At 52.0% G+C, this 25,539-nt stretch overlaps 15 protein-coding genes across 15 annotated transcripts; 7 read left to right on the top strand and 8 right to left on the bottom strand.

Annotated features, from left to right (window-relative positions):
- Positions 1-16: 16 nt before the first annotated feature.
- On the top strand, positions 17-1,189 carry BCR37DRAFT_389974 (uncharacterized protein; the record flags this gene model as incomplete). Its single annotated transcript, XM_040870790.1, has 1 exon — positions 17-1,189. One exon carries the CDS (start codon positions 17-19, stop codon positions 1,187-1,189), a length of 1,173 nt encoding a protein of 390 aa, XP_040721900.1.
- A 1,680-nt stretch (positions 1,190-2,869) lies between these two features.
- Positions 2,870-4,049, bottom strand: BCR37DRAFT_384610 (dihydroceramide delta(4)-desaturase). The gene has a single exon (XM_040870271.1). It carries the CDS (start codon positions 4,018-4,020, stop codon positions 3,004-3,006), a length of 1,017 nt encoding a protein of 338 aa, XP_040721899.1. The 5' UTR covers positions 4,021-4,049; the 3' UTR covers positions 2,870-3,003.
- A 108-nt stretch (positions 4,050-4,157) lies between these two features.
- On the top strand, positions 4,158-6,464 carry BCR37DRAFT_384609 (uncharacterized protein). Its single transcript, XM_040870270.1, has one exon. The coding sequence runs from the start codon at positions 4,203-4,205 to the stop codon at positions 6,417-6,419; it is 2,217 nt and encodes a 738-aa protein (XP_040721898.1). The 5' UTR covers positions 4,158-4,202; the 3' UTR covers positions 6,420-6,464.
- Positions 6,465-6,559: 95 nt separating this feature from the next.
- On the top strand, positions 6,560-7,623 carry BCR37DRAFT_411193 (mitochondrial carrier domain-containing protein; the record flags this gene model as incomplete). Its single annotated transcript, XM_040872192.1, has 3 exons — positions 6,560-6,593; positions 6,637-6,693; positions 6,744-7,623. Exons 1-3 carry the CDS (start codon positions 6,583-6,585, stop codon positions 7,621-7,623), a joined length of 948 nt encoding a protein of 315 aa, XP_040721897.1. The 5' UTR covers positions 6,560-6,582.
- A 19-nt stretch (positions 7,624-7,642) lies between these two features.
- On the bottom strand, positions 7,643-9,602 carry BCR37DRAFT_384608 (RNA polymerase III subunit RPC82-domain-containing protein). Its single transcript, XM_040870269.1, has one exon. The coding sequence runs from the start codon at positions 9,344-9,346 to the stop codon at positions 7,709-7,711; it is 1,638 nt and encodes a 545-aa protein (XP_040721896.1). The 5' UTR covers positions 9,347-9,602; the 3' UTR covers positions 7,643-7,708.
- Positions 9,603-9,726: 124 nt separating this feature from the next.
- Positions 9,727-11,206, top strand: BCR37DRAFT_384607 (Metalloenzyme, LuxS/M16 peptidase-like protein). The gene is made up of 2 exons (XM_040870268.1): positions 9,727-9,995; positions 10,043-11,206. The coding sequence occupies exons 1-2, from the start codon at positions 9,765-9,767 to the stop codon at positions 11,126-11,128; spliced, it is 1,317 nt and encodes a 438-aa protein (XP_040721895.1). The 5' UTR covers positions 9,727-9,764; the 3' UTR covers positions 11,129-11,206.
- BCR37DRAFT_228237 (Mak10 subunit, NatC N-terminal acetyltransferase-domain-containing protein) lies at positions 11,167-13,442 on the bottom strand. Its single transcript, XM_040866484.1, has 2 exons — positions 11,694-13,442; positions 11,167-11,655 (listed from the first exon to the last, which is right to left on the bottom strand). The coding sequence occupies exons 1-2, from the start codon at positions 13,317-13,319 to the stop codon at positions 11,206-11,208; spliced, it is 2,076 nt and encodes a 691-aa protein (XP_040721894.1). The 5' UTR covers positions 13,320-13,442; the 3' UTR covers positions 11,167-11,205.
- Positions 13,443-13,510: 68 nt separating this feature from the next.
- Positions 13,511-15,066, bottom strand: BCR37DRAFT_352836 (ATP-NAD kinase-like domain-containing protein; the record flags this gene model as incomplete). Its single annotated transcript, XM_040868157.1, has 2 exons — positions 13,511-13,810; positions 13,849-15,066. 2 exons carry the CDS (start codon positions 15,064-15,066, stop codon positions 13,511-13,513), a joined length of 1,518 nt encoding a protein of 505 aa, XP_040721893.1.
- Positions 15,067-15,367: 301 nt separating this feature from the next.
- Positions 15,368-15,995, bottom strand: BCR37DRAFT_389968 (ribosomal protein L19e-domain-containing protein; the record flags this gene model as incomplete). The annotated part of the gene is made up of 2 exons (XM_040870789.1): positions 15,368-15,949; positions 15,993-15,995. The coding sequence occupies 2 exons, from the start codon at positions 15,993-15,995 to the stop codon at positions 15,368-15,370; spliced, it is 585 nt and encodes a 194-aa protein (XP_040721892.1).
- A 262-nt stretch (positions 15,996-16,257) lies between these two features.
- On the top strand, positions 16,258-17,575 carry BCR37DRAFT_389967 (Gcd10p family-domain-containing protein; the record flags this gene model as incomplete). The annotated part of the gene is made up of 2 exons (XM_040870788.1): positions 16,258-17,393; positions 17,437-17,575. The coding sequence occupies 2 exons, from the start codon at positions 16,258-16,260 to the stop codon at positions 17,573-17,575; spliced, it is 1,275 nt and encodes a 424-aa protein (XP_040721891.1).
- A 14-nt stretch (positions 17,576-17,589) lies between these two features.
- On the bottom strand, positions 17,590-18,096 carry BCR37DRAFT_395877 (uncharacterized protein; the record flags this gene model as incomplete). The annotated part of the gene is made up of 1 exon (XM_040871681.1): positions 17,590-18,096. The coding sequence occupies one exon, from the start codon at positions 18,094-18,096 to the stop codon at positions 17,590-17,592; it is 507 nt and encodes a 168-aa protein (XP_040721890.1).
- A 7-nt stretch (positions 18,097-18,103) lies between these two features.
- Positions 18,104-19,015, bottom strand: BCR37DRAFT_384600 (ras family-domain-containing protein). Its single transcript, XM_040870267.1, has 3 exons — positions 18,755-19,015; positions 18,654-18,721; positions 18,104-18,602 (listed from the first exon to the last, which is right to left on the bottom strand). The coding sequence occupies exons 1-3, from the start codon at positions 18,778-18,780 to the stop codon at positions 18,271-18,273; spliced, it is 426 nt and encodes a 141-aa protein (XP_040721889.1). The 5' UTR covers positions 18,781-19,015; the 3' UTR covers positions 18,104-18,270.
- A 357-nt stretch (positions 19,016-19,372) lies between these two features.
- BCR37DRAFT_401416 (O-mannosyl transferase) lies at positions 19,373-22,036 on the top strand. The gene is made up of 3 exons (XM_040871835.1): positions 19,373-19,530; positions 19,660-19,781; positions 19,833-22,036. Exons 1-3 carry the CDS (start codon positions 19,411-19,413, stop codon positions 21,898-21,900), a joined length of 2,310 nt encoding a protein of 769 aa, XP_040721888.1. The 5' UTR covers positions 19,373-19,410; the 3' UTR covers positions 21,901-22,036.
- Positions 22,037-22,045: 9 nt separating this feature from the next.
- On the top strand, positions 22,046-24,546 carry BCR37DRAFT_401415 (JmjC domain, hydroxylase-domain-containing protein). Its single transcript, XM_040871834.1, has 2 exons — positions 22,046-22,454; positions 22,499-24,546. The coding sequence occupies exons 1-2, from the start codon at positions 22,122-22,124 to the stop codon at positions 24,458-24,460; spliced, it is 2,295 nt and encodes a 764-aa protein (XP_040721887.1). The 5' UTR covers positions 22,046-22,121; the 3' UTR covers positions 24,461-24,546.
- BCR37DRAFT_228126 (uncharacterized protein) lies at positions 24,530-25,539 on the bottom strand. The gene has a single exon (XM_040866483.1). The coding sequence runs from the start codon at positions 25,418-25,420 to the stop codon at positions 24,599-24,601; it is 822 nt and encodes a 273-aa protein (XP_040721886.1). The 5' UTR covers positions 25,421-25,539; the 3' UTR covers positions 24,530-24,598.

The raw sequence follows: 25,539 nt of genomic DNA, 5'->3' as shown, positions 1-25,539 counted from the left end.
CCGACGACGATCTCCAATGCACGACAGTCGTACAGACAGAATGATGCACACAGGCCATGGGCAGCAGCAGCGCAAGCAAAAGGCGGCGGCATCAGGCCTCATCATCTCGCCGCCGCCAGCATCAGTGTCGCTCGCTCGTCACAGCTACAGTCGACACTTCCATACAGCGAAGAGCCCGCCTTTGACCCCCATCACTGGCTCGTCGACATGTTCCGTTCACAGCCGGGGTCAAGACAACGCAACAGGGCTACATCGCTCATTCGAATTGGAAGTCAGGCTCGAGCAAGAGCCTGAAGATTGCATCTATACCACTGATTCGCCGTATGCGGCGCTGCAGAGTGCAAGGTATGACCAAACTTGCTTCGAGCGTCCAACCTGGCGAACTCCTCCTTCTCTCAGCGCAAGTGAATCAAGCACAGCAGGCAGTCCGACACTGGGCTCCTTCTCACTCCGTTTGGATACCCGAGATGAGTCTGTCTTGCCAGAGCTACCGGCATTCGAATTGGAATCGCTGCGTAAAGAATTTGGCAGTGCAAGTCCAAGTCAAAGCGAGCTCGGCATCACAGAGAGTCCGGCACGGAGGAGTCAGCAGTACGGCGATATCTACATAAGTCTCGATGGGGTGTCAGAGCCACCCAAGTCTCCGTTCTACGTGCAGCCGCATCAGGTCAAGCGGCAGTCGCCACTGTCTCTGAGCCATGTTCCCATACTGCTCGATGAACGGCCAATGGCGACCACAATAAAGGTCCGTGCACCACCTGTGTCTCCATCGCCTGTGCCGCGAAAGACATCAGGATCAAAGGCGACGCCAAAGCGAGAATTACTCCCTTCTGCGCTAAGCGACTTTGCCAATAGGGAATTGCCGGCTGTACCTGGCGGTAGGCCATACAAGCCGCAAAGACTCTTTGGCGCCAAACCAGTGCTTCAACAAGAAACGGAGGAACTTGATTTATCTTTTGCAGAGATGCCTGTATCGTACAGGCGGCCGTCCATGTCATCAGTGTCGCCTGGCATTCCTGTGTCGCCTGTCAGGTCTGTCAGAGAAGATATACCTGTTTTGTTTGCCTGTCCCACGCCTCCAGGAAAATCGCCTTCGAGAAACAAAGGTGTCATGACTGAGAGTTCCAAGTATGTTGGTACTGATCACTCAGCTGGACTGAAGCCTTCGAGATTGTACGATATGATTTGACCCGGCTTGTGTGACGGAGGGAGATGTACGAATAATTTGTAGAGTAGAGTAGCAGCATGACCACGAACCACAACATGAAACAAGCTTCAAGTGCGCATTGAGCTCGTGCGATTGCTTATATACGTACTCATGTGTTCAAACGTTGCATCGATATGAATTACTTTGCCTGCTTCTGCTTGGCCAGCACTGTTGCCTTGCTGCATGCGTCGCTGCCACAACTCCTGCATGTCGTTTATGGAGAGACTGCTGCCACTGTAGGGCGGCCTCTCTGCGTTCTACTCTTTCTTGCACTCGGCCTACAACACCTTCCAACTCCTTCGACAACGAAAGGCTTACAAGCTTGGTCCATCCGTTTGAGCCTTCTAGGCGCTTTCATTGCGGTGTTGCTGAAGTATCTGCGCACCTACTTGCAGCATGATGTGACCGTCATCGACTTGCTTCTCGCGAAGCTACGCGCCGATTCTCTATACACGCCTGTTATCGCATCGACTGTCTTGGAATGCATTCTTCTTGGTCCACCACTGGCTATGCTGGCACTCGATGGAAGTCGGATGTCCACTCTGTGTATGTCGGTACTGCTCTTCCTCCCTCTTGTGTCCATTTCAGCACCCGATGGTTGCATATTTGCCATTCCTCTCATGCTAGGACTGGCTTCACTGTGTCTTGCAGAAAGAAAACACGCGCCACGATGTGCTTTACTCTGTGTCGCCATCGTGTGCCTTTTATGGGAGCTTCAAACGATCCAATGCCAAGCACTTCCCTGGCTACTGCGCTGCCCAACATCAGACTCCAGCTTCAAAGTGCTGATGCAAAGTCGTTCAGGGACTGGACAAGTATCAGTCCTTGAGTCTCCTCAGTATCGTGTCCTCAAAGTGGACCACTCGTTGCTCGGAGGCGAGTGGCAGGGGCACGCACAGGGTCAGAGTATCTATTCAACATTTTACATGCAAGCGATGGGGATCTATACAACAGCACGGACCAGAGACACAGGCTTCAAGACGACTGTGTTGATCATTGGGCTTGGTGTCGGTACGTCTGCCAAGACACTTCTTGATTCGCCTGTGCATGATATCCTTGTTCAAGCTGTAGAGATTGACTGTGCGGTTGTCGCTGCGGCCCAGCAATTCTTTGGCTTACCTACAGAGGATCCTCGACTCACAGTGAAGTGTGAGGATGCAAGAGAAACTGTGCGGAAAGCCAAGCTAGCAAATCGCAGGTTTGATTTCATCTCGCACGATGTCTTCACTGGTGGCGACTTGGCCTTCCCGCTCTTCACCTTGCAATTCTTCCAGCAAATCGAAATGATCCTAGCACAGGGTGGTACGTTGAGTGTCAACTACGTGTGGTCCCAGAAAGACAATGATCCCGCATTGCGAAGCTTGCTCAGCACGTTGAAGCAAGTCTTCCAAACGGTTGAAGTCTACCTTGAGAATGGCGAGCTCGATGAAGTCAACAATTTGGTCATCTTTTGCAAACTCACCGACAAGCTGATACTGGATATTCCTGATTCTGGACGGACGCCGAAGAGCAATCTTGGCGTTGTTGCAGTAAGTCATCTGCTTGGTTCCTCCTTGACTAATCTTCAGCGCGAAATGAAGGATTGGCACTATACCATCAGTGATGCGAAAGATGCTCTCATCCTGCACGATCCACAGGTAGACTCTGGAGCAAGTCAACGTGCTTTGGTCAGCAGCTCGCAAGTCATGGCATTCCGACACTGGCGATTCATGCGCAATCTCTTCAAAAAGCCGGAAACATCAATTTGGACTCTATTCTAAAAGCAACGCTAGCGCCATCTATAGAAGCATTGACCCTCATGCCTTCTTGACATTTGATCCTGTTCTCTTGACCCTTGAGAACATACCAACCTTCGGGTCTGTAATAAATTGAAAGATGACATATGTCCAACTGCCATGCTGTGGCAAATCATCGTAGAATTCAGAAGCAACGGCTCGCAACTTTGGTAGGCGCGTCCAAGCAACAAAGGGAAAATCATGGTGCTCGTTGTGATACCCAACGTTGTATGTGAGTGCATTGAGACCGCCATAGTAGGAGTACGTCTCGGCAGGGACACCCGTCTCGTCCGACATGCTATTCTCAAAGACATAGTGCTCTGCGATGAAATGCCCGGCACATGGATGCAATGAGCCTGCAAAGAAGCTCGAGAAGAGCAAGTATAGTAAAGGCTTCCAGCCAAAGAGGGAGACGAGAATGTAATCAAAGGAGAGCTGCGTGAAAATATTGGCAAAGTGCAGCGGTGTGAATGGCATGGCCTTGACCATCATGGGCCGTAACGCGTAAAAGAAGATTTGAAAGGTAGCAAAGAATGCCTTGCCGAGAACGTTCTGCAAAAAGAGCGCCTCAAAGCGCGTGGGCAAGTCTGTATCGATACCGTCCACGCCAAGGTGTTTGTGATGTTCCAGATGGTATGGGCGAAAGGCGGCCGAGTACGGCAGGCCAATGGGCAGATTAGCAACGATAGCGAAGTAACGATTTGCCATCATGCTCTTGAATGCCAGATTATGCGAGATTTCGTGAATGGCGAGAAAGATGTTTTGGTTGCATGTGCCACCAAGTAGGTAGGCTGTGAGCATAAACCGCCAAGACAGGATAGGTGCATCTCTCAGGAAAACCGCTGCAAGTGTCTGCACAAATACAACGAGCAACACAAGCCATTTGGTCAAGGGCTCTGGCCCACACAACGCGCCGACTTCGGGATGCGCCTTGATGATGGCCTGCCGCCGCGTCCGATGCGGCTCTTCAGAGTACGACCAGTGAAAGTCGAGCAGCCGCTGCTCTGCCTCTGTCCGTACTTCCATATCTGTTGCCATGGCTCTGAATTGAGTCGGCAGTGGGTACGTCGCTCAACAGATGAGCTTGAGATGCTGCTTCTCCTCGGTCGCCTCGTCTGAACGCGTGAGAAAAAGGCTCGAAAAGGCGACCACAGCGGAAAGACATATTTAGCAGTCACTTCCCTTGGCTCGACATAGAGATGCTCTTCTCCTGCTAGCTCATGCAATGTACCCGACAGCTCAGAAGGCTTTCTGTGCGTCTCAGCTGTCTCGGCAACATTGCCAAGAAGAGGCCCTACTCATTTGCAAAAGAGATCGAGTCTGTGCTTGCTGCTTTCAATGTCGACACAGGGACGCCTATCTCATCCCCTGCCTCCTCTGCAGCGCTTGCATCCTTTCACAAGAAGGTGATCAATACGCGTGTACCAACTGGAGAGCTTGCAAACGAATATCGAAGCTTCCAGCGCCACAGCACCATTCGAGCGCTGCCTTTGTTGACCTGCAAGCTCTTCTTGCGACGACTGCTTGCAGATTTGCAAGTCAGGCTCGCTGTACAGGTCTTACTTGCATATGACCTCAATGATAGCGTCAATCTTGTCACGGATGTGCTTCATGGCTTGCAGATTTATGAACAGCGAACCTTTCTCGTCATGCTATTCTCCGAACTAAGGAGATTAAGTCAGCATGGAATCGCGAAGCAGATATGTGCCGCAACTGGCTACAGTCCAAGTGCAATGTCACAGCTTACAGACCAACATGAACAGGTGGCAGACATCGAAACTTTTCAAGTGCTGTCGAAAAGGCTATTTGGCACCTCCACGCTAGATGGTTGGACCGTCCTCGTGCTCTGCAAGCAGCTTCTACAAAGCGAATTGCTTGCAGAGGCAGAATCTCTGGTCACGCGGCATCCTCAGGCCCATCATGCCGTCCGCTTCCTTGTCGAACGCTTACCGCGCCCAAGAGCCGCTGCTTTATTTGTCAGTCTTGCAGAAGAAGCTGACTACGACTTGCATACTTGGCGTGTGGCTCTTGGCGCTTGCGATGAGCACCAATTACAAAGCTTAGCAGAGTCCGCGAAATCGCTTGACATCAAGTTACTGGTTGCAGAGAGCACGGCTAGACACACAAATACTTTGCCCATTTCTTACACGATGGCAACGACATTGTCATTAATTTCTTCAGAGACGAAAGCGCTCGGGTCTTTGTTCGCCAGTTGGCTACACACCTCTCCAGCGACCATCGCTCATAATCCACATGAGGCTGCCATGCAAGCGATTCTTAGGAATTTGGCGGACGAAGACACCCAGCACTTGTCTGATCTTCTGCTAGGTTTTGCTGAAGCCATTCAGCAGCATTCGACCGCCTCACTGTATGCGGTGTTGAGGCTTGTCGAAGATATGCCTTATGACCTCCCATTCCACGTCGAACACAAATTGACACGACACGTTCTCAACAAACCGGCCGATGAAGCAGCCTTGTATTTTGCATTGCGCAAGACGAGCAAACGCGCCATGCACGCAGTGGTCAACCACCATCTGCGCGCACACAGATTGGGTGCTGAAGACGGTCAATTCTTTGGCAGTCTGCTTCTCTTGTCAAAACGCCTGGGAATCGAGGCGTCTGCACTTCAAAGTGTTTTCGACTTGTGCATAATGCAGCTGATTGAAGTACGCCCTCCGACGCTGGCGCTCTCACTACTGCGCACATGTGAGGCACTTGAAATATCTCCAGCTCTGGATTCGATCGCTAAGCTGATGCGCGTGCTCACTCGAAATCGGTACTACGACATTGTGCTGCATCTGTTGACTATGTCGATGCCAAATTCTGGGACCGCCCTGACGAAAGCCCTGAAGGTACAACGAAATATCTTTGCTCGGTTCATCCTCCACACGGCATCCAAAGACGCGACTGTTTCGATGCGAGCTTTGAGGGAGATGCGCCGTAAGGGCTTTGTGCCGTCTGCATTTCTATTGCAATCCATGGCCCTTCGACTGGCCAGCCATCGATACATCCCAGGATCCAGTGTGCCATGCAGCAGCTCTGTCTTATTTCGATACATCTCGCGCATCATTCGCCTCGCTGGTACATTGGGTTATAAGAGTGGTGGTAATCGTGGATTCGCTTCTAGCTTGGTACGTCTTGTGCTTCTTCGACAAGGCCTCGGTGCTTCAAAGGAGCGGATCAAATACACACTTGGCCGCTCACGTAAGTCTCTACAACAACAAGACTTTGAGGAGTTGATGCGTATTCTGCGGCAATGGCGTGCCTTGACGGAGCATTCTGCTGGATCTACGAATATGGCTGCAAAGGAGAGGCTGGCGAGGCAGCGACCGAGGGAATTGAGGCATCTGCTTGCGAGGGTGGATGGTCGCCGCCGGCGTATATTTGGCACTTCGAAGCGGCGAAGGAGAATGCTAAAGAGGCCTGGTAGCCTGTAAACCCTGTTGGTAGTATTGGACTGTAGAGTAGCCATTTCCCCCTTTCACGTGTCTCCCCCAGTTATTCCCCGGCTCCTCACGCCGACCGAGGCACAAAGCAAAACAAAGCATCCTCCACCTCTCTACCCTTCAATCCATCTCTCGTCTGCAGAACAGTCTCGATATGAGTGAAAAGTGAGCAATCTGCAACGTCAATGTTTTCTTTACTAACAGGCAGCGTTGCTCACGCCCTTTCCGGCGCCCTCGGTGGTATGGCCGCCATGGTCGTTACCTAGTCAGTTCCCTCCCTAAGCTTACGTGAGGAAGGCGTGCTAACACAATCAGCCCTCTCATTACCCTCTCTACACGTGCCCAGGTCGAAGTGAAGAAGGTCCACGCCAGTCAGCTTGAAGCCGTCAAGCGCATCCTCGAGCGCGAAGGTGTCAGTGGCCTTTACACGGGTTTGCGATCCGCTCTATTCGGCATTGGTGTTACAAACGGTGTCTACTACTACTTCTACGAGACGGCCAAGGAGATCCTCGAGAAAGCACGTAAAGGTCGCGTAGGACCCATGACGACCGCTGAGAGCATGCTTGCTGGTCTGTTGGCTGGATCAGCTACAGTATTTGCCACCAACCCCATCTGGGTCGTCAACACGCGTGTCACTGCACGCAAAGATGCCGTGGAGTCGAATCCCAATGCGCCTGCCGTGCCTCACAAGAACCTGGGTACACTTGCGACTCTCAAGGCGTTGATTCGCGACGAGGGCGTCGGTGCCCTGTGGGCTGGTGTTGCGCCTGCACTCGTGCTAGTCATCAACCCAATCATCCAATACACCATCTTTGAGCAGTTGCGTATCTTGATTGAGAAGCGACGCAAGATGACGCCTTGGGATGCGTTCCTCCTTGGTGCTGTGGGTAAGCTGGCTGCAACTGGCTCTACGTATCCTTACATCACGCTCAAGGCACGTATGCAGCTGCGTCAGTCCGGTAACAAGGACGAGCAGTACAACAACATGCTTGCTGGTCTCAAGAAAATTATCCGTGATGAAGGTGTCGCTGGGTTGTACAAGGGTGTGGGACCCAAGGTCGTGCAGTCTGTGCTCACTGCTGCGTTGCTCTTTGGCTTCAAGGAGCAGCTCTTTGTCACTGCCAAGCGTCTTATGGCAGCCGTGGGTACCAAGCAGGTCAAGCAGGTCGCCGTCGCAGCAGCAGCAAGGGCATAAAACGTACATCGCTAGTCAAGTCAACAGGAACAGATTTCACTTTGGGTACGTAGGTGTAATATATCGAGTGGCTAGAGAGGCACTTTTAGTATTGCACGAGACTTTGATATGCTTGATAAGCCCTTGCACATTGACACAGCAACCTTTCCTGCATGGCATAAACACCCTTGAGGTCACGCAACTCTGCGGGACTCATCAGCTCAGCTTCACGGTGTCGGACGTCTGTACGCTTTGATTTAGCCAACAAGCGTGATTTGTCCTTGAGGAGCGCTTCAAGTCGCTGGTGTATGCGAGCCATGGCTAGGCACAGCTCGCTAGCAAGCGTCATGGCAGCCTTCTCTGGTTTGTGGAACCAAAAGAAGAGTGTCAGAGAGGGCTGTCTATCCAAACGCTTGGGCACTTCTTGCAGCTCAAGCACGCCGAGCTGATGAAGACTGGTGAGTGCTTGTCGAATGTCTTTGTGCTGCAACAAGGCAATGGCATAGAGTTGCTTTTCGTCCACTTTGCGCTTCTCCTTGATGATGCGAAGGAGACGGACAGCAGTAGGTCCGAGCTGCTGCGAGACAAGAGCCTCAACCTGACGCTCCCTGAGCACCTCGCCAAGCAATTCGAAATCGATTTCGTAAGAGGTTGAGGTCAATTGAGAGACGAACGGCACATGGCTGCCAGTCAAAATGGCCAAGATGCGCTTTGAATGCACGGAAGGCTCTGGACCCGCCTCATCCATGTCTGACTCGTCTGATCGTTCTTCATCCGACATGATCTCATCGGATTCGTAACCTGTGTGGGCAACGTGTGGCTCAAACCTTTTATTTTGAGCGACTCGACTTGATTTAGGAGGTGTACACCAGGCATCGTCCAGGTCCATGTCATCTGGGATGGCTCGAGCGATGTGGCGTTCGGTAATAGGCACACGGAGTTTGCCGCGTTGTCTGCAAGAGGCAGTCTTCAATTGAAGCGTATCGAGCAATCTGCCATAAATGCGTGCCGTTTCGTCGCCACAGCATAGTGCACAAAGAGACACCAAATCTCGCGTTCGGGCCAGCACGCCGAGTTTATCAAAGTTGAAACGCACAATGGCATCTCCGTCAAGCAAACTGGTTGCAGCGGAGCCATTGTCCATCTTGACTCTTTTACGAGCAGGACCATGATCACTGCCGTCGAGGCTGGAAAGACCCACGGCAGTGCTGTACAATGCATCAATCTTATCATTGTCCTCACGCTCACGTCGGTGCATGATTGCTGAGACTTTCTCTTCAATCTGCTGCTTGAGCTTTGCATCAGACAAGTTCTTTTTTGCATCGAGCTTGGCCTTGTCTCTGACTTCGCGTTCGCGTTCCGCTGCGATGATGTGGTCACGCGGGTGGGCAAAGACAAAGTAGCGTTCATGTAGGAGCTTGATGATGCGATGCTCGAGTGCAGCAGCAGACGTGTCTTGGTCTTGGGTGTCTTCATGGGCGCTAAACTGCAGAAGCAAGTCTCGCACACGCACTTGACCCTGTGCTAGAACATGCTTGACCATAGCGGCTGCATGGACGGAGTGGTTGCGAGAGGTGTGGAAGATGGCTTTCCCCACCTGGGAGAGGGCCATGATTTGGACATGATTGCATTCATACAGGACACGGGCTTGATCCTCTTCGTGGTAGAGGGGGAATTTTGCAAATTGGCAGCAAGCATGCATGATGAGGGCTGCTAGACAGCGTTTAACGAGTTTTGGCTGCATCTTGCAGCGTCGGGAGAGGCTGGCTGCATCTTGCCGGCCGTAGGTCAGTAAGGTGGAAGCAACGCGCTGGAATCAGTGTGTTAGCCTGGTCAATTGTAGATGTATAGGAGCAAGGGTGAATTACAGCTGCATTGTCGCCAAAGAAGGCCCTGACGAGGACAGTGCAGAAGCTGACGACGTCCCGAGTGGGCATGAGCTATAGCAGTAGAGCAGCACCTGATGGACTGGGGTAGAGCAGAGCAGAGTATAAGTATATCAGCAGTAAAGGAGCAAGTAGTATAGTATAGTATAGTAGAGTAGAATAAAGCAGCAGAGCAGAGTAAAGCAGCAGTCAACTCGGAGGCGCACACGGACGACGGAGAAAGAGAGCAAGAGACCAACAACCAGACAACCATCCAAAGCATCAAGGCACCCATCCATGTTCGCCCTCAACAAGCAGGCAACCATGCTCGCAGCACGGAGGACCATGGCCACAGCAGCACATGGCAGTGCAGCCTCTTCCTTCGCAGTCCGCAAGCAGGCAGGCATCCTCGTCGCTTCCCGCGATGATGGCAGGCCAACCACATCCCTCTCCGTCGTGATCCGCGCAGGATCCAGGTTCGAGAGCAGCCCAGGTGTCGCACACCTCCTCGAGAAGTTTGCATTCCAGGTATGCCTTCTTCGTTTTTATAGTACACGCGCTGACAACACTACTAGAGCACAGAGAAGCGGTCGGCTTTACGCATTACTCGCGAGGCAGAGCTCATTGGAGCGACACTCTCATCCCAAATCACCCGCGAGCACATCATTCTCGGGGCCCAGTTCCTCCGCGAAGACCTGCCATACTTCACCCAACTGCTCGGCGAGGTCTTGGCTCACACAAAATACACCCACTACACCTTACCCGAGAGTGTCTTGCCCCTAGCTCAAGTTGAGTACAAGGCCTCTCAACACTCCCCTCCTGCTCTGGCTGCTGATACATTGCACCAGCTTGCCTTCCGTCGTGGTCTTGGAAACCCATTGCTCGCTACACCCACTGTACCCGTCTCCACTGAGCAGGTGGCAGCCTACGCAAAGCAATCTTACGTCAAGGAGAACATTGCCATTGTGGCTACAGGTGTAGACCAAGCTCGACTCGACCAACTCGTCTCTGAGCACTTTAGCAGTGTTCCCTCCGGTGCGCAGGCACAAGTTTCTGAGAGCAAGTACTTTGGAGGTGAAGCGAGACTTCCTTACAGGTCAAGCATTGGACACTTTGCCATTGGCTTCCCAGGCGCAGCTGCCTCACCACACGTCCCAGCCGAGATGGCAGTGTTGGGTGCATTGCTCGGTGGATCGAGCAGTATCAAGTGGTCACCGGGAAACTCCATCCTAGGTCAAGCTGCAGCGTCGGTGAGTCCACAAATCAAGGCACTCGCCAACCATGGCACGTACACCGATACAGGGCTCTTTAGCATTTACATCATGGGACCTACCGCACAGATCCCTCAGGCAGCCAAGGCTTCCGTCAATGCACTCAAGCAGATTGCCTCCAAGGTCAGTGCTGAAGACTTGAAGCGTGCCATTGCTCAAGCCAAATTTGCCGCGTATGCAGCGGCTGAGGAGCGGACTCTGTCTGCTGAGGCCGTTGGACGGTCATTGTTGGCAGAAGGTAAGGCGCCTGCTGTTGAAGAGACCGTGCAGGCATTGGAGAAGGTGACGGCGGACAAGGTGCAAAAAGCGGCCAAGAAGTTGCTTGACAACAAGCCTTCAGTGGCCGCTATTGGTGAGACGCACAAGATGCCATTCTTTGATGAGCTCTAAAGTCAAAATACAGGATCACAATTAGAGATTAGGCCTAGTTGCTGTAGCTAGGTAATCAAACTACCTCATGGAAACATCTATGATTCAAATCCAAATACAGGAAAGTGCTTGGTGAAGGGGTATCGTATGGCAAGCTTCGTGCTGCCGACTTTGCCCGTTTGCATTTGTTGGGAAAGTTGGCTCAGGAACAAATTATTGGAGATGCATGTCGCCACCATAGCCTTCATCTCTGCTCGCTGGTGGTCAAGCACCTCTGGCAAGATTGACAGGAGCGGCGAGGGACTGCTCTTCATTGCCGCAGCTGCCTGTAGCCTGCCTTGATGGACGCCGTCGGCAGCATTCTTTTTGAGTTGCTGAGCGGTCAAGTCCGAGGTATCGAGACAGCTCCGTGTGTCTTGCCAGGTGAGTGCAGGCGGTGATACGAGTAGGTTGAAGGGTTTCATGCGGTATTCGTACAAGAGCGCACGACTGCTAAAGGGGCATCTGTCATCCTGGATAAGTTTGAGCTTTTTGAGAAGCTTCAAGAGCTGGTTGTTAGAATTGTACTGCTTGAAGAGAGCCTTACATCGATACAAGCTCTGCACATGACAATGAGGACTTCATTGTAGGTGATGACACTGTCCAAATGATCTCGCACCTTTTGATCTGATGCTGGTACACGATCTAGGTAAATTGTATTGAGATGGTCAATTTGCAGTGCAATCAAGTGTTCCAGCTGCAGGTACACAAGATCGAGTTCCCACGGCCGATACAACTCTTGCTCAAAACCCATAAACCAAATCTTGAGACTGACATCGAGTTTTGTGTTGAAGAGCCATGAGGACAAGGTGTATGAGAGACTGGTTCGTCCGTTGGTAAGCTGTTTGGGATGCTCTTTCGTGAGCGAGGCGAGTTCAGTATCTAGCAGCTCAGCCTCTCCTTGCAGCACATCTAAATCGAGCAGAACTTTGCATAAATTGCGTCGTTGTCTGCTTGGGTTGTGCCAGTAGATACGGTATAGGTCAAGGATGGGTGGCGTTGCCCGTTGAAGCAGCATCGTAATGAGCTGATGAATCTTGAATCGCTTGTCGGAGGGTTGTTCGACACGCGCGAGACTTGCATCAAAGTACTCGGGTCGCTTGCCACTCAATTCTTGTACTGCATTGATGAGATACCTTTCTTGTTCAGGAAGCGCTTTGAGTCCTGGACTTTCTTGGAAGTGTCTTTGCATGAGTGACCGTGTCAGTGGTAGATAGGGCAGTTCTCTGCATCGAAGAACCTCAAAGTATGCATGCATGACAGCAGGACTGTGCCGAGCATCACTTGAGATGACCTTCAAGGGTGCCATATCTGCACATAAGCGTTTCAGCAAGTCAACGGCAGCCTCAACAGACATGGTGACAATGGGACGTGGTGGTGTTGTACTTGCGAAGCGACGCTGTATCGTCGGGTTGAAGATGGCAGCCAGCGTGTCTGGTTTGAGCGTACACGCGGGAATGGTCATTTCTGTAAGTAGTGATTCCAATGTCCGCGCATTCAATTGAAGTGCTGTGGCATCGCTCATTTGACTTGTCAATTGAAGCCATGCCTGTCGTTGCTGCAGCCGCAAGGCAAGATGATCCAGTTGCTGTGCCTTGCACCAAGCAATGCCATCTGTCAAGAGTGCCTGAATGGTATGACTCGGTTCATCACTCAGCATACGCTCGTCAAAGTCATGCGCAGAGATGTCTTCCTCGTCATATAACCTGCCAGCCATGAATTCCTCTCTGACAAACTCACATGAACGAATCGTTGCTGCCACGTATGGGAATAGCACATGTTCGTGCAACGGATCATCGAGTCGGTATTTGGATGGATCACGATCTTGCAGGCGAGGGCCTAGTAGTGCTTGCACATAGACACAAGTGAATAGAGTCTGTGCTAGGCTTGCACCTGTCTGCCATGCCATTTCACTCGCAAGCAACTGATCCATAATGCTCAAGACTTCTTGTGGGCTCAATGCCTGGCTGCAATCATAAGAGCCGAGTGCCAGCTCTTTTGCATCAATCACACCATTATCCATCTTTGGATCCATAATCTCGAGAGCTGCAATGGAATCTTGCAGCTGAAATGTCTCGAGACGGATGAGCTCGCCAAGGTCGAGGGCATCTTCACAGGCTTTTTTAAAAGCAGCGGTAACATCCGTCATGTCTGTTATACCGTGACTCGACATAGCCAATAGCAGGTGTATAAAGCAGTCAGCCAGTGACTTATAAGCAGTCTTGGAGCATGCAGACCCGAGAGGCAGCGTCTTCAAGTGGACATGCTCGAGGATTGTCTTGCTTTGGTCTGATCGAATCTTGGAAAAGTTCAGCAATCAGATGGCTAGAATAGAACTACAGAGTTATATACTAGAACTCAAAGCTAACAATCAAGCGGCTTCTGTCTCTTCCTTGCATTCCATGAGAGCTTCGTTGCAATAGACTCAAACCAATCACCCGTCTGTTTCCCTCGCAAACACGTTGGAAAGGGGAATCTGCTAGCAGAGACACGTACATAGTCACCCTGCTTCAGCTCCACGCGATTTCGACCATCGAAACTCGCCCATGCTGTTGAACGCGAGTCATAGGCAACCGCGACTTGAAGGACCATGGAGTCTGGCACGAGGAGTGGTCGGAAGCTTAGTGTGTGAGGACAAATGGGCGAGATGAGAATGGTGGGTATCTATCGTTAGTATTGGATAGTGTTTGGTAGTGACATACCTCGGGATGACAGAGAGAGCCGCCGGCAGAGAGGGAATACGCTGTTGAGCCAGTGGGCGTTGACACAACCACGCCATCTGCAGAGATGCTCGTCAAATGTTCATCATCACCAAATAACTCGAGGGAGGAGAGTTGTGCATTCGGTCCACGATCCACGACCATATCATTCAGCACATTGAAGGACAAATCAAACTTGTGACTGGTTGAGACGGCATCACCATGTTTATCCATTGCCACGAGATCGGCATGCAATGTATCTTCCTTATTGATGAGTTGTCCATTTGCGTCTCGTGCTGCTCGAAACACGGCGCATTCAATACGCATACGCAATGCAGCCGTGACGCCCTCTTGCAGGACACTCGAGACTTGCTTTGGGTAGTCCTTGAAGTCGAAATTGGTCAGAAACCCAAGAGATCCCAAAGCGAAGCTCAAGACTGGTGGGACGATGCGCTGGAATAAACATGAAGCATGCAAGACTGTGCCATCACCACCCAACGTCAGTACCAAATCAAACAAGTGTGGTGATTTCGTGCATAATTCAGAGGTCCAGAACTTGATTTTCCCGGGATGATGTGCCTGTGCAGCGAGTTCCTTGACGGCTTCTTCCTCTTCAAAGCGTTTCTCAATGTACACGGTGTACCCGAGTGTTTTCTCAGAGCCACTACTGTGATTGCCATTAGAGGATTTGCGCTCCTTTTGCTGCAACAGGAGCCAACCACACAAATCCGCCATGAGCTTGACGAGACTATGATCGCCTGGTTTCGCAAGCACGAGGATCGAATGGATCTTGAGCTTGAGACGCGCTGCACCGAGGTGTTTTGAGAGTTCACGCACGCCAAGTGCCATGTCACTGACTTCCTTCTTTGTCAGGGCGCGTTTCTGGTCGATGGGTGTATGTGTGCCTGGCGGTGAGTCTGGTCGAGACGATGGCTCAGAGGTGCCATGACTCGCCATAGGCCGGTCCATACGAGCGCGTGAATCCAGTAGAGAATGGACGAAGCAGGCGGTCCGTTTATATCGCCGATGAGCGCTCCCTTGACGTCGTGGTGTGGCATGAGGTCGATCGGGATGGTTGCTTTCATCCACAGACGATTGTCGAGAGGGATGTTGGCTGTGTGAAGGTCTGTTTGGAGTACCTGCGCTCGTGTCTGCTGCTGCGTGGTCTCGAAGCGCCGAGTGCTGGTCGCGCTGCTCTGTCGCGCCATCGTCGTTGTCCATGTCATGATCCATGGCGGATGCAGCGAGTGATGGCTGTGTGCGCCTTTCTAGCTGTGGGTGAAGCTGTGCGCTTGTCCCTGCCTGGGCCTCGCTGCCATGGTCCATGTCTGCAGTCGTCAGGTATCGGCGTGGTCCTCGTCGTCATGATGCTACAACACAAACACAAACACAAGAAGCAGAAGAGGCAGAGACATGGATGATGGAGCAAGGAAAGACAGATCGATTGGACGTTCATAGCGCATATGACAACAGACTAGAACATATGCAAGGTAGAGAGAAGAAAGCAACTTGAATCATATGCTTAAGCCTCAGTAGCATCGGCGGACTGCTGGTCGACCTTTGCCTGGAGTCGCTGCTGACGCCTCTCCCTAGCAGCCTTTGCGCGTGCACGACGTGCCTCCTGGGTCTCTGCGATGTGCTTGGCGCGGGTCTCCTCCGACTTGGCCTGGTGGATGTGCTCAATCAAGGCACGCTTGTGCTTGAAGGTGTTTCCTTTTGCACTGGCATAGAGGGAGTGGTAGAGGTGGTTGGTGATCTTACCTGCATCTCTGTACTTGCGCAGCAATCGCCGCAAGACACGCTGGCGACGCATCCACACGACAGAAGAACGCAATCGGGCCTCTGAGGTACCGTGACGCTTACCGGCACCGGAGTGACGACCCTGACGCTTTGCATTGGCCATCTCTCGGACGCGCGATCGGCTGTGGACGACGGTTGGCTTTTTGATGATGAGACCATCCTTGATGAGCTTGCGGATGTTTTGCCTGGAGTTGGCGCCTGCGATCTCAGTCTGTTCGCTGGGGTCCATCCAGACTTTGCCCTTGCCGACCTTGAGACATGCTGCAGCGAGCCTCTTTTGCGCAGTGAGGTTCTGTGTACCGGCCTGCATCTGTTAGTGCTGCTGGCTGTGTGTATGAGCTGCGTACCATTGTGATGCCCTTGTGAGTTGCTGGGTGTTCTCCTTGGCTATTGCTCTTGTCTGCTGCTTGGCTGTTGCTCGAGTCTGCGGTGGTGTGGCTGCAGGGGTTGATTATTGTGACTGCGATGTTGGGGCACACAGAGATGATTGGGACACACGCGCTACTCTACTCTACTTCTACTCTATACTACTATATATTGGACTATACTACTGGACTATACTACTGCTAGACTGATACTACTACTGAACACTAGACACTACACACATAGAGAATGCTAAATATCTCACCAGCTGACATCGTCATCCTCAAACTACCCTCGGGCCAGCACAAACCCATCAACCTCAAAGACCACAGCTCAGTCTGCTCTCTCGGCAAGTTCGGTGCCTTCGAGACAAAGCATCTCGTCGGCAAGCCATATGGCCACACCTACGAGGTCAATAAAGATAGATCCCTCTCTCTCGTCTCTCAGCGAGTCCACATAAACCCACTCGATGATAGTGGCAATAATGAATTCATTATCGATGCAAACCAAAGCAATCAGGCACTCTCACAAGAAGAAATCATGGCCCTGCGTCAAGCAGGCGACAGTGAAGCCCTCATTCAAAAGCTCAAGGACAATAATAAATCCTTTGACCTCAAGACAGACTTCTCCAAGGCCAAGTATGAAGCTAAGAAGCTCGCAAAATACTCACCTCAATTCACAGCAATCGAGCCCAATGCCCTCGGTGTCTTGACCTGGCTCACGGAAAAGGACTGGGAGAGCGTTTCCTTCCTCACTGCAGAATCCTTGGCGTATATGCTCACTGCTGGTGATGTACGGCCAGGTGCGCACTACCTCGTTGCAGAGAGCATCAGTGGCTTGCTCGTGGCTGCCTTGCTCGAACGCGGTGCCATTGTCACCTTTGTCCACGAGACAGAAGCACCTACCCTCGATAACCTCAAATACTTTCCGCACTTGGACGAACTAGCATTAAAGAAGCAAGGCAGGTTATTTGCCATGAACTGGCATGAAGCGGCGTATCCAGATGAAGTGATTGCTGAACTAGAAGCCTATGTCGCTGCACGCAAAGACTCTACCATCCACAAGGATGAGGAGAAAGTGGCACGCAGGCAAGCACGGATAGAGCAACTCAAACTCTACCAACAACGAAGCTTTGATGGACTCTTCCTCATGACTGAGACAACTGCCACCTCCACCCTCCCATTGCTCTTACCCAAATTGGGACTCAGTCGCAAAGTATGCATCTACAGTCCAACCAGAGAACCTTTGCTCGCTGTACGGCAATTGCATAATCAACCATTACTCGGTCAAGCCATTGTCGAGCTGCGAGCTAGAGAGATCCAAGTCTTACCTGGCCGGACACGCCCAGTAATGACGAAACGCGGCGAATGGGGTTACATCTTCCAGTGAGTCGTTTGTTCCTTCACCACGATTGACTAACCATCCTAGTGCCATCAAAATTGAACGACTACCAGAGACGGTGGCGACTGGTGTGAAGCCTGCCAAGAAGCTCAATCGACCCCGAGCAGAGGAGACCGCAGAGACCACGGATAGTGAGCCCGCTGCCAAGAAGCATCGGGATGCTTAAGGTCAATCAAAGTCTCAGGCACTGTCGTACGAGTGATCTGATGCCTCTTCGGCACTGAGTATGCCTTCCTCCTGCGCAGCCTGCTGCTGCTGGTGCTGTTCCTGCGGAGGTTCGTCTTCTTCATAGCTCGACTCCATATCAAAGCTCGCGCCATGCTCAACAGATCCATCCAAGTCATGCTCATGCTCGTCCATCTCCGTCAAAATCTCCTCCTCCTCACCCTCCATCGCTTCACCATCCTCATCCTGATACTGCTCATACGACGCGCTCACCTCACCTGCCTCCTCCTCTTGCTGTGCCAACGTCTTGCTGCATCCAAACGGACGGATCCATCGATCACCGAACCGAGCGATTGCTGTGTCCTTGTCTTGTTTACGCGCTTCAAGGGCGCAGATACGCGTTGTATTGCGCGAGGAGCTTGTGTAGGATGGATCTGCTTCACTTCGTAGGACTTGTACGCTCGTTTGAGCGCGTGATGCTTGCCATATCTCATGCGCTAGTTGCGGATAGAAGGACGTCATGGTGCTAGAAGAGTCTAACTAGCAAATCATGGTGATAGAAGAGTCTGACTAGCAAATGAGCATGAAAGCAGGTATCAAGACCTAACGGAAAAAGCTATGGCAGACCAGATCTATCACAGAAGACGGGGATACGCGGACAATTGGAGAGAGACAAAAGAGACATGCGGGTGCAGCCTAACAGCACGAGCTGCTTGACCCAGTCCCAACATTCTGACCCGCTGCAATCTTCACAGTCGCCTTACCACCCGTATTGACATTCGCAGCGCCCATACGTTCCTTGATCTGCCGAGCCATTGTCAAGAACGCCTGCTCGACATTCGTTGCCGACTTGGCGGAAGTCTCCAGGAACGGGATGGCGAGACCATCAGCAAACTCCTTGGCAACTGTGTACTCCACCACTTTCTTATCCGTCATGTCAGACTTGTTGCCCACCAGCAGCTTGTTGACGCCTTCAGTGGCGTAACGGTCGATTTCTTGGAGCCATTGCTTGACATTGCTGAATGTATCTTTTTATTGTTAGCCATGTATTGACGAAATATTGCTGATATTGAGCATACCCTGGTCTGTCACATCATAGACGACGATGATGCCGTGCGCTCCACGGTAGTATGACGAGGTGATGGTCCTGAAACGTTCCTGGCCTGCTGTATCCCACTACCGTATTAGCCAATTGTCTTGATGCATAGGTCGAGTACAATTTGCAGTTTGACAGTCTTGCCTTCGAGTTCAATGGTTCTGATTTTCTGCAGAAAAGCGTGTCAGCCTCATATCAGAGCGCGAGTGAAGCAAAGGCCCTTACAAAGTCAACGCCAATGGTAGAAATGTAAGACTCGGTGTAGGTATCGTCGGCGAAACGCAGGAGCAGACAGGACTTGCCGACGCCGGAGTCGCCGATGAGAAGAAGCTTGAAGAGGTAGTCTAGATGGAGCGGGTCAGCATGTATAGAAATAGAGCAGACTGGCCTGTGCGCGAGGGTGTGATGGGGACTAGGGAAGAAGGAGGAGGAATATGCTGGCCTCTCTTGCCCTTGCATCCTCTTCCACACACATGCGCAGACGCCAAGGAGAAGAGAAGGTACCGTATTCAGGTGCGCTCATGATGGACTACTGGGTGATGGAGTGGATGCCTTGCGTGCTGCTTCTAGTCTAGGTCCAGTAGCAGTAGCAGTAGCAGCAGCAGCAGTGGTCGTGGTCGCAGTGATGATGCTGCGTGTAGGGTTAGAGTAAGCCTGGCCAGGAGACGCGACAGAAGAAGCCAATAAGCTATAGACTAGTATAGAAGAGCCTACTTCTCGTCGACGAGCATAGCTAGAGCATGGCCGACCTCAGGCAACGCAAGGCCAAGCTAGACCCCAGCCAGGCCCAGCTTCAGCAAGAGGCAGCAGCTGTCCTCGAGAAAGTGGCAGGCAAGCTTCAATCAACAGCCCCTAGTCAGGTAACACACACATACTCCGTCCACCCCCAGGCAGCGCGCCTCCTTACCCTCCTTACTCTCAGGAGGGCAAGGGGCCAGTCAGGAGATACGGAGGCTGCTATATGAACGAAGTAGCTGACACGGCAACAGACATGGACGCAGCAGGATACCCTCACCTACCTTATCCTCCCCGGCATATTCGCCGCGCTCGCCCTCTTCACGCGTCTTTGGCGCATCGGACGCTCAGAGATTGTCACCTGGGACGAGGCACAGTATGTTCTCATCGAGGAATCACGTCAGTGACATGCTAATCAACCTCACAGCTTCGGCAAGTTCGCATCCCACTACCTCAAGCGGGAATTCTACTTTGATGTGCATCCACCGCTCGGCAAGATGCTCAATGGCCTTGCAGGCTACATCGCAGGCTACGACGGCTCATTCGAATTCAAGTCTGGTGAAAAGTACCCCGAGGGCCTTAACTTTGTCTTTATGCGCGTCTGGAACGCAATGTTTGGTGCAGCATGTATTCCCCTCGCCTACTTCACCGCTCTTGACTTGGGCTTGTCTTTACAAGCAACATGTCTTGTGACATTGATGGTCCTCTTTGACAACACCTACGCCACCATCTCCCGCTTCATCCTGCTCGACAGCATGCTCCTCTTCTTCACCTTCACAACCATGTTTTGCCTGGTCAAGTTCCACACCTATAGGAATCGCGAGTTTTCATACCGCTGGTTCAAGTGGCTCACCCTCATGGGTGTCTCGATTGGTTGTGTGTGCAGCATTAAGTGGGTTGGCATGTTTGGCACAGCGCTCTGTGGCCTCTACACCATGCATGACCTCTGGGACAAGCTTGGTGACTTGCGCATGTCGAAAGTCACCTATGCAAAACACTGGGCGGCTCGCATTACCTCATTGATTGTGGTGCCTGTTGCTGTGTATGCATTCATGTTTTACATTCACTTCCAGGTCCTCGAAAATAGCGGGCCGGGCGATGCTCAGATGCCGTCGTTGTTTCAGGCAAACTTGCGTGGCACAGACTTGCTCTCATCGCCCTTGGAGCTGGCTATCGGCTCGCGTGCCACCATCAAGAATATGGGCTACGGTGGTGGTCTCCTCCACTCGCATGTCCAGACCTTCCCAGAAGGCTCACAGCAGCAGCAGGTGACGTGTTATCACCACAAGGATGCCAACAACGATTGGTTCTTCTACCCGGCTCGTGAGGAACCGGAGTACAACCCAGATGACACGACTGCCCCATTGCGCTTCTTAAAGGACACATCGATCGTGCGACTCGTTCATGCTCAAACAGGACGCAACTTGCACAGTCACTCGATTGCTGCACCTGTTACAAAGGGCGACAATGAAGTGTCTTGTTATGGTAACTTGACGGTTGGTGATGACAAGGATCATTGGCGCATGGAAGTCGTCTCAGATATCCGTTCTCGCGACCGAAGCCGTGTGCGTACACTCACGAGTGCTGTACGATTCAAGCATGTCTCTGGAAACTGTTATCTCCGTGCGGCCAACGTCAATCTCCCACAATGGGGTTTCAAACAAATTGAAGTAACGTGTGATAAGAAATCAAAGCCCTCGGATGTCTTTTCCCACTGGAACATTGAGAGTCATTGGAATGATCGTTTGCCGCCAGCGTCCGCCGCTGATTTCAAGTCACCCTTCTGGCGCGATTTTGTTCACTTGAATGTGGCCATGATGACGAGTAACAATGCACTGGTGCCGGACCCGGACAAGGCAGATGAACTGGCCAGTCAAGCGTGGCAGTGGCCGATTGCTTGGGTGGGTTTGCGTATGTGTGGTTGGGATGATGGTACCGTCAAGTACTTCTTGCTCGGTAATCCTGCTGTGTACTGGTGGTCCACTGCGAGTTTGGTCATCTTGGGTGTGTTGGTGACTTACCATGTCCTCCGCTGGCAACGGTCGAGCCCAGCACTCACAGCACGGGAAGTGGACAAATTGATCTATGCGGGCATCTACCCTGCCATTGGTTGGTTCCTCCACTACATTCCCTTCTTCATCATGGGTCGTGTGCTGTATGTGCACCACTACTTCCCAGCCCTGTGGTTCGCCATTCTCGTGACAGGCTACTTGTTTGATCACTTCACCGCTCGCTTGCCAAAAGGTCAACGACAGATCATCTTTTGGACGGCATATGCCATCATCACAGGTCTCTTTGTTCTATTTGCTCCCTTCACCTTCGGTATGGTTGGGAATGCCTATAAGTACAGACACCTGCAATGGTTCAAGTCTTGGCGCGTGCACAATGGCGAGCCGGCGACCTTTTTGGGAGAAGTGGCGAGTACGGCACAGGCGTTGCAGGAGGGTGCCCAGGCAGTGGTGGAGAGTGTGTCTGAGGGTCTTGTTGGTGCATGAGTCTCTCCTGACTAGAATCTCCTGAGTCTCCGTGCTCTTCCCCTTAATTCACTTCTGGTACAAAATAGATTGCTGACATAATCCCCTGCACGTGCCTGCTCCACTCAGAAACTCAATTTCAACCAGCATCCAGCAGGCATCTATACCAGTCTGTAGCCATACTCTAGCTCATCTACACAACGGCCCTGTCCTCGAGACCTCAAGAGTCACACTTCCATGCCATGGCGCACATAGGGCCCATGGTCACAGCACACGAAACGCCTGCACCCACCAACGCACCCATAATCGCGCCACCAACCATGCAACCCGAGGCCGCCATGACACGCAGCATTGCGCAGACGCAACATGCCCCCGACGCCGGCCTCGTAGCAGACATCAAACCGGATCACTACTGGGCAGATGGCGCAATTCCCGTCTTCAAACCAACAATGCAACAATTCAAGTCATTCCCAGATTTCATCAAGAAAGTAGATCGCTATGGCATGAAAGCTGGTATCATCAAAGTCATACCACCAGCAGAGTGGCTTGCACAGCTTCCTGATCTTGATGACAAAGTAATTCTTCTCAGCTTCCTCATGTCCGGTGCTAATATCTCTAGGTTAAAGACATCCGCGTCAAATCCGCCATCGAGCAACAATTCGCCGGCACAGGCGGCGCTTTTCGACAGATGAACCTCGAGAAGCAACGCTCCTACAACCTCCAGCAATGGCGCAAGATTTGCGACTCCCTCGAACATCAGCCGCCTGCGAAACGCGGCAAAGTACGCGCAACAGGAGGTCTTCGGTCGACAACTGCGGCGGCCGTCGCAACAGAGAGATTGGCGACACCGCCGTTGAGTACAGATTCAGACTCGGAGCCTGATGCGTCTGTTGAGAGACCGCGATCAGCAACGAAGCAGCAGCATAAAAAGGGCCCATCGCCCGCGAAAAAGGAGAAGCGCATTGTGAATGAGGAGGAAGACTTTGACTATCGCATAGACGACAATGATCAGTACACCACTAAGCGATGCGAAGAGCTGGAACGCGCATACTGGAAATCCCTTACCTTCAATAACCCCATGTACGGCGCTGACTTACCCGGCTCCTTGTTTGATGACGGCACAAAAGACTGGAATGTCGCACATCTTGACAACATCCTCAACCGTCTCGGCGTCGTCCTACCGGGTGTCAACTCTGCCTACCTCTATCTCGGTATGTGGAAAGCAACCTTTTCCTGGCATGTCGAGGACATGGATCTATACTCCATCAATTACATCCACTTTGGAGCCCCTAAACAATGGTACTCCATCGCTCAGGAGGATAATCAAAAGTTTGAGCGCGTCATGAAGGAGATCTTCCCCAACGACGCACGTAACTGCTCCCAATTCATGCGACACAAGACATTCGGTGCCTCTCCAGCACGTTTAGCACAACATGGCTTGCATGTCAATAAACTCGTGCACTACGAAAAGGAGTTTGTCATTACATTCCCCTATGGTTACCACTCTGGCTACAACATGGGTTACAACTGTGCAGAAAGTGTCAATTTCGCAACCGATTCCTGGCTAGATTTTGGTCGTGTTGCGCAAAAGTGTGATTGTGTAGCCGACGCAGTGAGTATCGACGTGCGCGACATTATTCGCCAGCTTGACGGGTATAGTGAGTCGGACATGTCGGATTCAGAGGGAGACGAATCGATGCTGACACCACCGCGCTCTGTCGATGGCTCAGCCAAGCGCAAGCCTTCGCGTAAACGCAAGCTTGGAGCAACGGCTCAGGCATATAAAAAGACGGGCGCCTTGTTTCATGGCAAGCGATTCAAGATTAGTCTCCCAAAATCTCCTTGCAGCTTGTGCCCAAATATAGCGTCGGATGAGCCATTGCTCAAGACGGACGACGGTCATTCGGTGCATCGCATCTGCGCCGAACTCTTGCCAGAAACACAGATTGAAGAACACCCTGATGGCTCCACCACGGTGACAGGCTTCAACCTCATCAACAAGGATCGCTTCTCACTCAAGTGCTCATATTGCCGAGCGACGCATGGCGCCTGTTTCCAGTGCTCTTCAGCCAAGTGTGTTCGCTCATTCCACGGGACCTGTGCTTATATGGCGGGTGTCCTTGTTGAGAAATTGCCTGCGACCATTCAGCCAGAAGCGTTCACCTTCCAATGCAAGTCGCATCGACCCCGTCGACTCGCAGTGGAGCAAATGGAATTCGATACAAACCTTGCGCATTTCGTTGAGAAGCTGGCTGTTGGCGAAATTGCGCAGTGTCAATATGCAGCAGGTCTGCCATTCGCTGGGCGGGTGCTTGAGAATCGCGCTGCTGAGCGGACTGTGCTCATGCGCGTACTCGGTACAACAGACTTTGAGATTGAGGTCGATTATCGCTGGGTTATGACGAAACCCCGTAGAGTAGCCATGCCTGCTCGACCCTCTGTCTCATCGATCCTGGGCACTGCCGCAGGTATCTTGCCGCCTGCGTTTGCAGTGCCACAGCCGCAACCTCTTGCTCAGCCAGCAGCAATAGTGCCTGATTCAACGGCGCTTGGACCGAGTCCAACGGCACTAGCAGCCTAATTCAATACTTACAAGTTTATGTACAAATAGCGTATCGGCGTAATTAAAGCGATTCAGGATGTTCAAGAGTGCTTCCATCTATAAACAATGTATGCCAAGCCATGTACAGCTGTTGCTTTTCTATAATGCAGTGCGATGTCACCTCTGATGCGGGTAGTAATATGGACCACGAGGCCCGTTGTTGTGGTATCCTTGACTGTGCGGGGGATAGCCGTCTCCCATCCGGTTGTTTTGATTCACTGGGTAGCCGCCACGATGAACGGGCGGCAAATCCCGTGGATGAGGATTGCCGTTCAGGATGGAGTCGATTGAATTGCGCGACAATGGACGGTCAGACTTGTCGGATGGGCCAAGGGGGATGTTGGGTGGACCGGAACGATCATGCCGCATGTCAAATGAGCCACGTTGGTTGCCATACTGAGATGGCATACTCTGCATAGATGGATGATGCGGATGATGTAGCTGCTGAGGGTGCATGTGAAATGATGGGTGCTGAGGCGGCCCTCCAGGACCACCGCGATAGTCGTACGATGACTGTTGTGGGGCTTGACCGAACGGGTGGGCACCCATGGACATGTAGCCTCCAGGACCCTCGGGTGGCCTGCCATAGGGAAACATCGGCTGATTCTGTGGAGGAGCCGGAGGTCCTTGGTTATAGGCACTGTAAGGGCTTGTATACTGACCAGGACCCTGCACAGACAGCATTGGTTGAGGACGATATGAGCCTCCACCATGACTCGGACCCGACGGCACCTGCTGTGGTTGCACAGGTGCATGTTGCTGCTGAGAGTAATGACTGTAGCTCTGCTTATTAGAACCATATCCAAAAGCAGGTGGATCATTTCTGGGCTCTGACAAGGCTGCTGGCCCGCCGGATCGGGGCAGATATTGCCGATAGTTGCGTTCCACTAAGTAGTCGTCAAAGTGACGCTGTACTTGAGCGAGCGATTTTCCCGGCATCCACGATGTAATCGCGCTGAAATCAGATCCATAGCGCTTGAGCAATACAATGAATTGTGCCTCGTCTTGATCTGTCCAAGCAAATGGTCGATTGTTGGGGTCAGCCTGAGGAATTCTCG

The sequence above is a fragment of the Protomyces lactucae-debilis genome, assembly GCF_002105105.1.
Source record: "Protomyces lactucae-debilis strain 12-1054 chromosome Unknown BCR37scaffold_32, whole genome shotgun sequence".
NCBI lineage: Eukaryota > Fungi > Ascomycota > Taphrinomycetes > Taphrinales > Protomycetaceae > Protomyces > Protomyces lactucae-debilis.
The sequence above is the reverse complement of the archived record's forward strand: the minus strand, read 5'-3'. Positions and strand labels throughout refer to the sequence as shown.

Bases quoted from the DNA above. Each gene is read 5' to 3' on its own strand.
- BCR37DRAFT_401416 (XM_040871835.1), top strand. From the start codon at position 19,411: ATGGCCGACCTCAGGCAACGCAAGGCCAAGCTAGACCCCAGCCAGGCC. The intron at 19,531-19,659 runs GTAACACACACA...ACACGGCAACAG, and splicing joins AATCAACAGCCCCTAGTCAG to ACATGGACGCAGCAGGATAC. The intron at 19,782-19,832 runs GTATGTTCTCAT...TCAACCTCACAG, and splicing joins GTCACCTGGGACGAGGCACA to CTTCGGCAAGTTCGCATCCC.
- BCR37DRAFT_384608 (XM_040870269.1), bottom strand. From the start codon at position 9,346: ATGCAGCCAAAACTCGTTAAACGCTGTCTAGCAGCCCTCATCATGCAT.
- BCR37DRAFT_228237 (XM_040866484.1), bottom strand. From the start codon at position 13,319: ATGTCGAGTCACGGTATAACAGACATGACGGATGTTACCGCTGCTTTT. The intron at 11,656-11,693 runs GTAAGGCTCTCT...TCTAACAACCAG, and splicing joins TGTGCAGAGCTTGTATCGAT to CTCTTGAAGCTTCTCAAAAA.
- BCR37DRAFT_228126 (XM_040866483.1), bottom strand. From the start codon at position 25,420: ATGCCGGGAAAATCGCTCGCTCAAGTACAGCGTCACTTTGACGACTAC.
- BCR37DRAFT_384600 (XM_040870267.1), bottom strand. From the start codon at position 18,780: ATGCATCAAGACAATTGGCTAATACG. The intron at 18,722-18,754 runs GTAGTGGGATAC...GGAACGTTTCAG, and splicing joins CAAGACAATTGGCTAATACG to GACCATCACCTCGTCATACT. The intron at 18,603-18,653 runs GTATGCTCAATA...AACAATAAAAAG, and splicing joins CTATGATGTGACAGACCAGG to ATACATTCAGCAATGTCAAG.
- BCR37DRAFT_384607 (XM_040870268.1), top strand. From the start codon at position 9,765: ATGTTCGCCCTCAACAAGCAGGCAACCATGCTCGCAGCACGGAGGACC. The intron at 9,996-10,042 runs GTATGCCTTCTT...CAACACTACTAG, and splicing joins TCGAGAAGTTTGCATTCCAG to AGCACAGAGAAGCGGTCGGC.
- BCR37DRAFT_384609 (XM_040870270.1), top strand. From the start codon at position 4,203: ATGCAATGTACCCGACAGCTCAGAAGGCTTTCTGTGCGTCTCAGCTGT.
- BCR37DRAFT_401415 (XM_040871834.1), top strand. From the start codon at position 22,122: ATGGCGCACATAGGGCCCATGGTCACAGCACACGAAACGCCTGCACCC. The intron at 22,455-22,498 runs GTAATTCTTCTC...TAATATCTCTAG, and splicing joins TTCCTGATCTTGATGACAAA to GTTAAAGACATCCGCGTCAA.
- BCR37DRAFT_384610 (XM_040870271.1), bottom strand. From the start codon at position 4,020: ATGGCAACAGATATGGAAGTACGGACAGAGGCAGAGCAGCGGCTGCTC.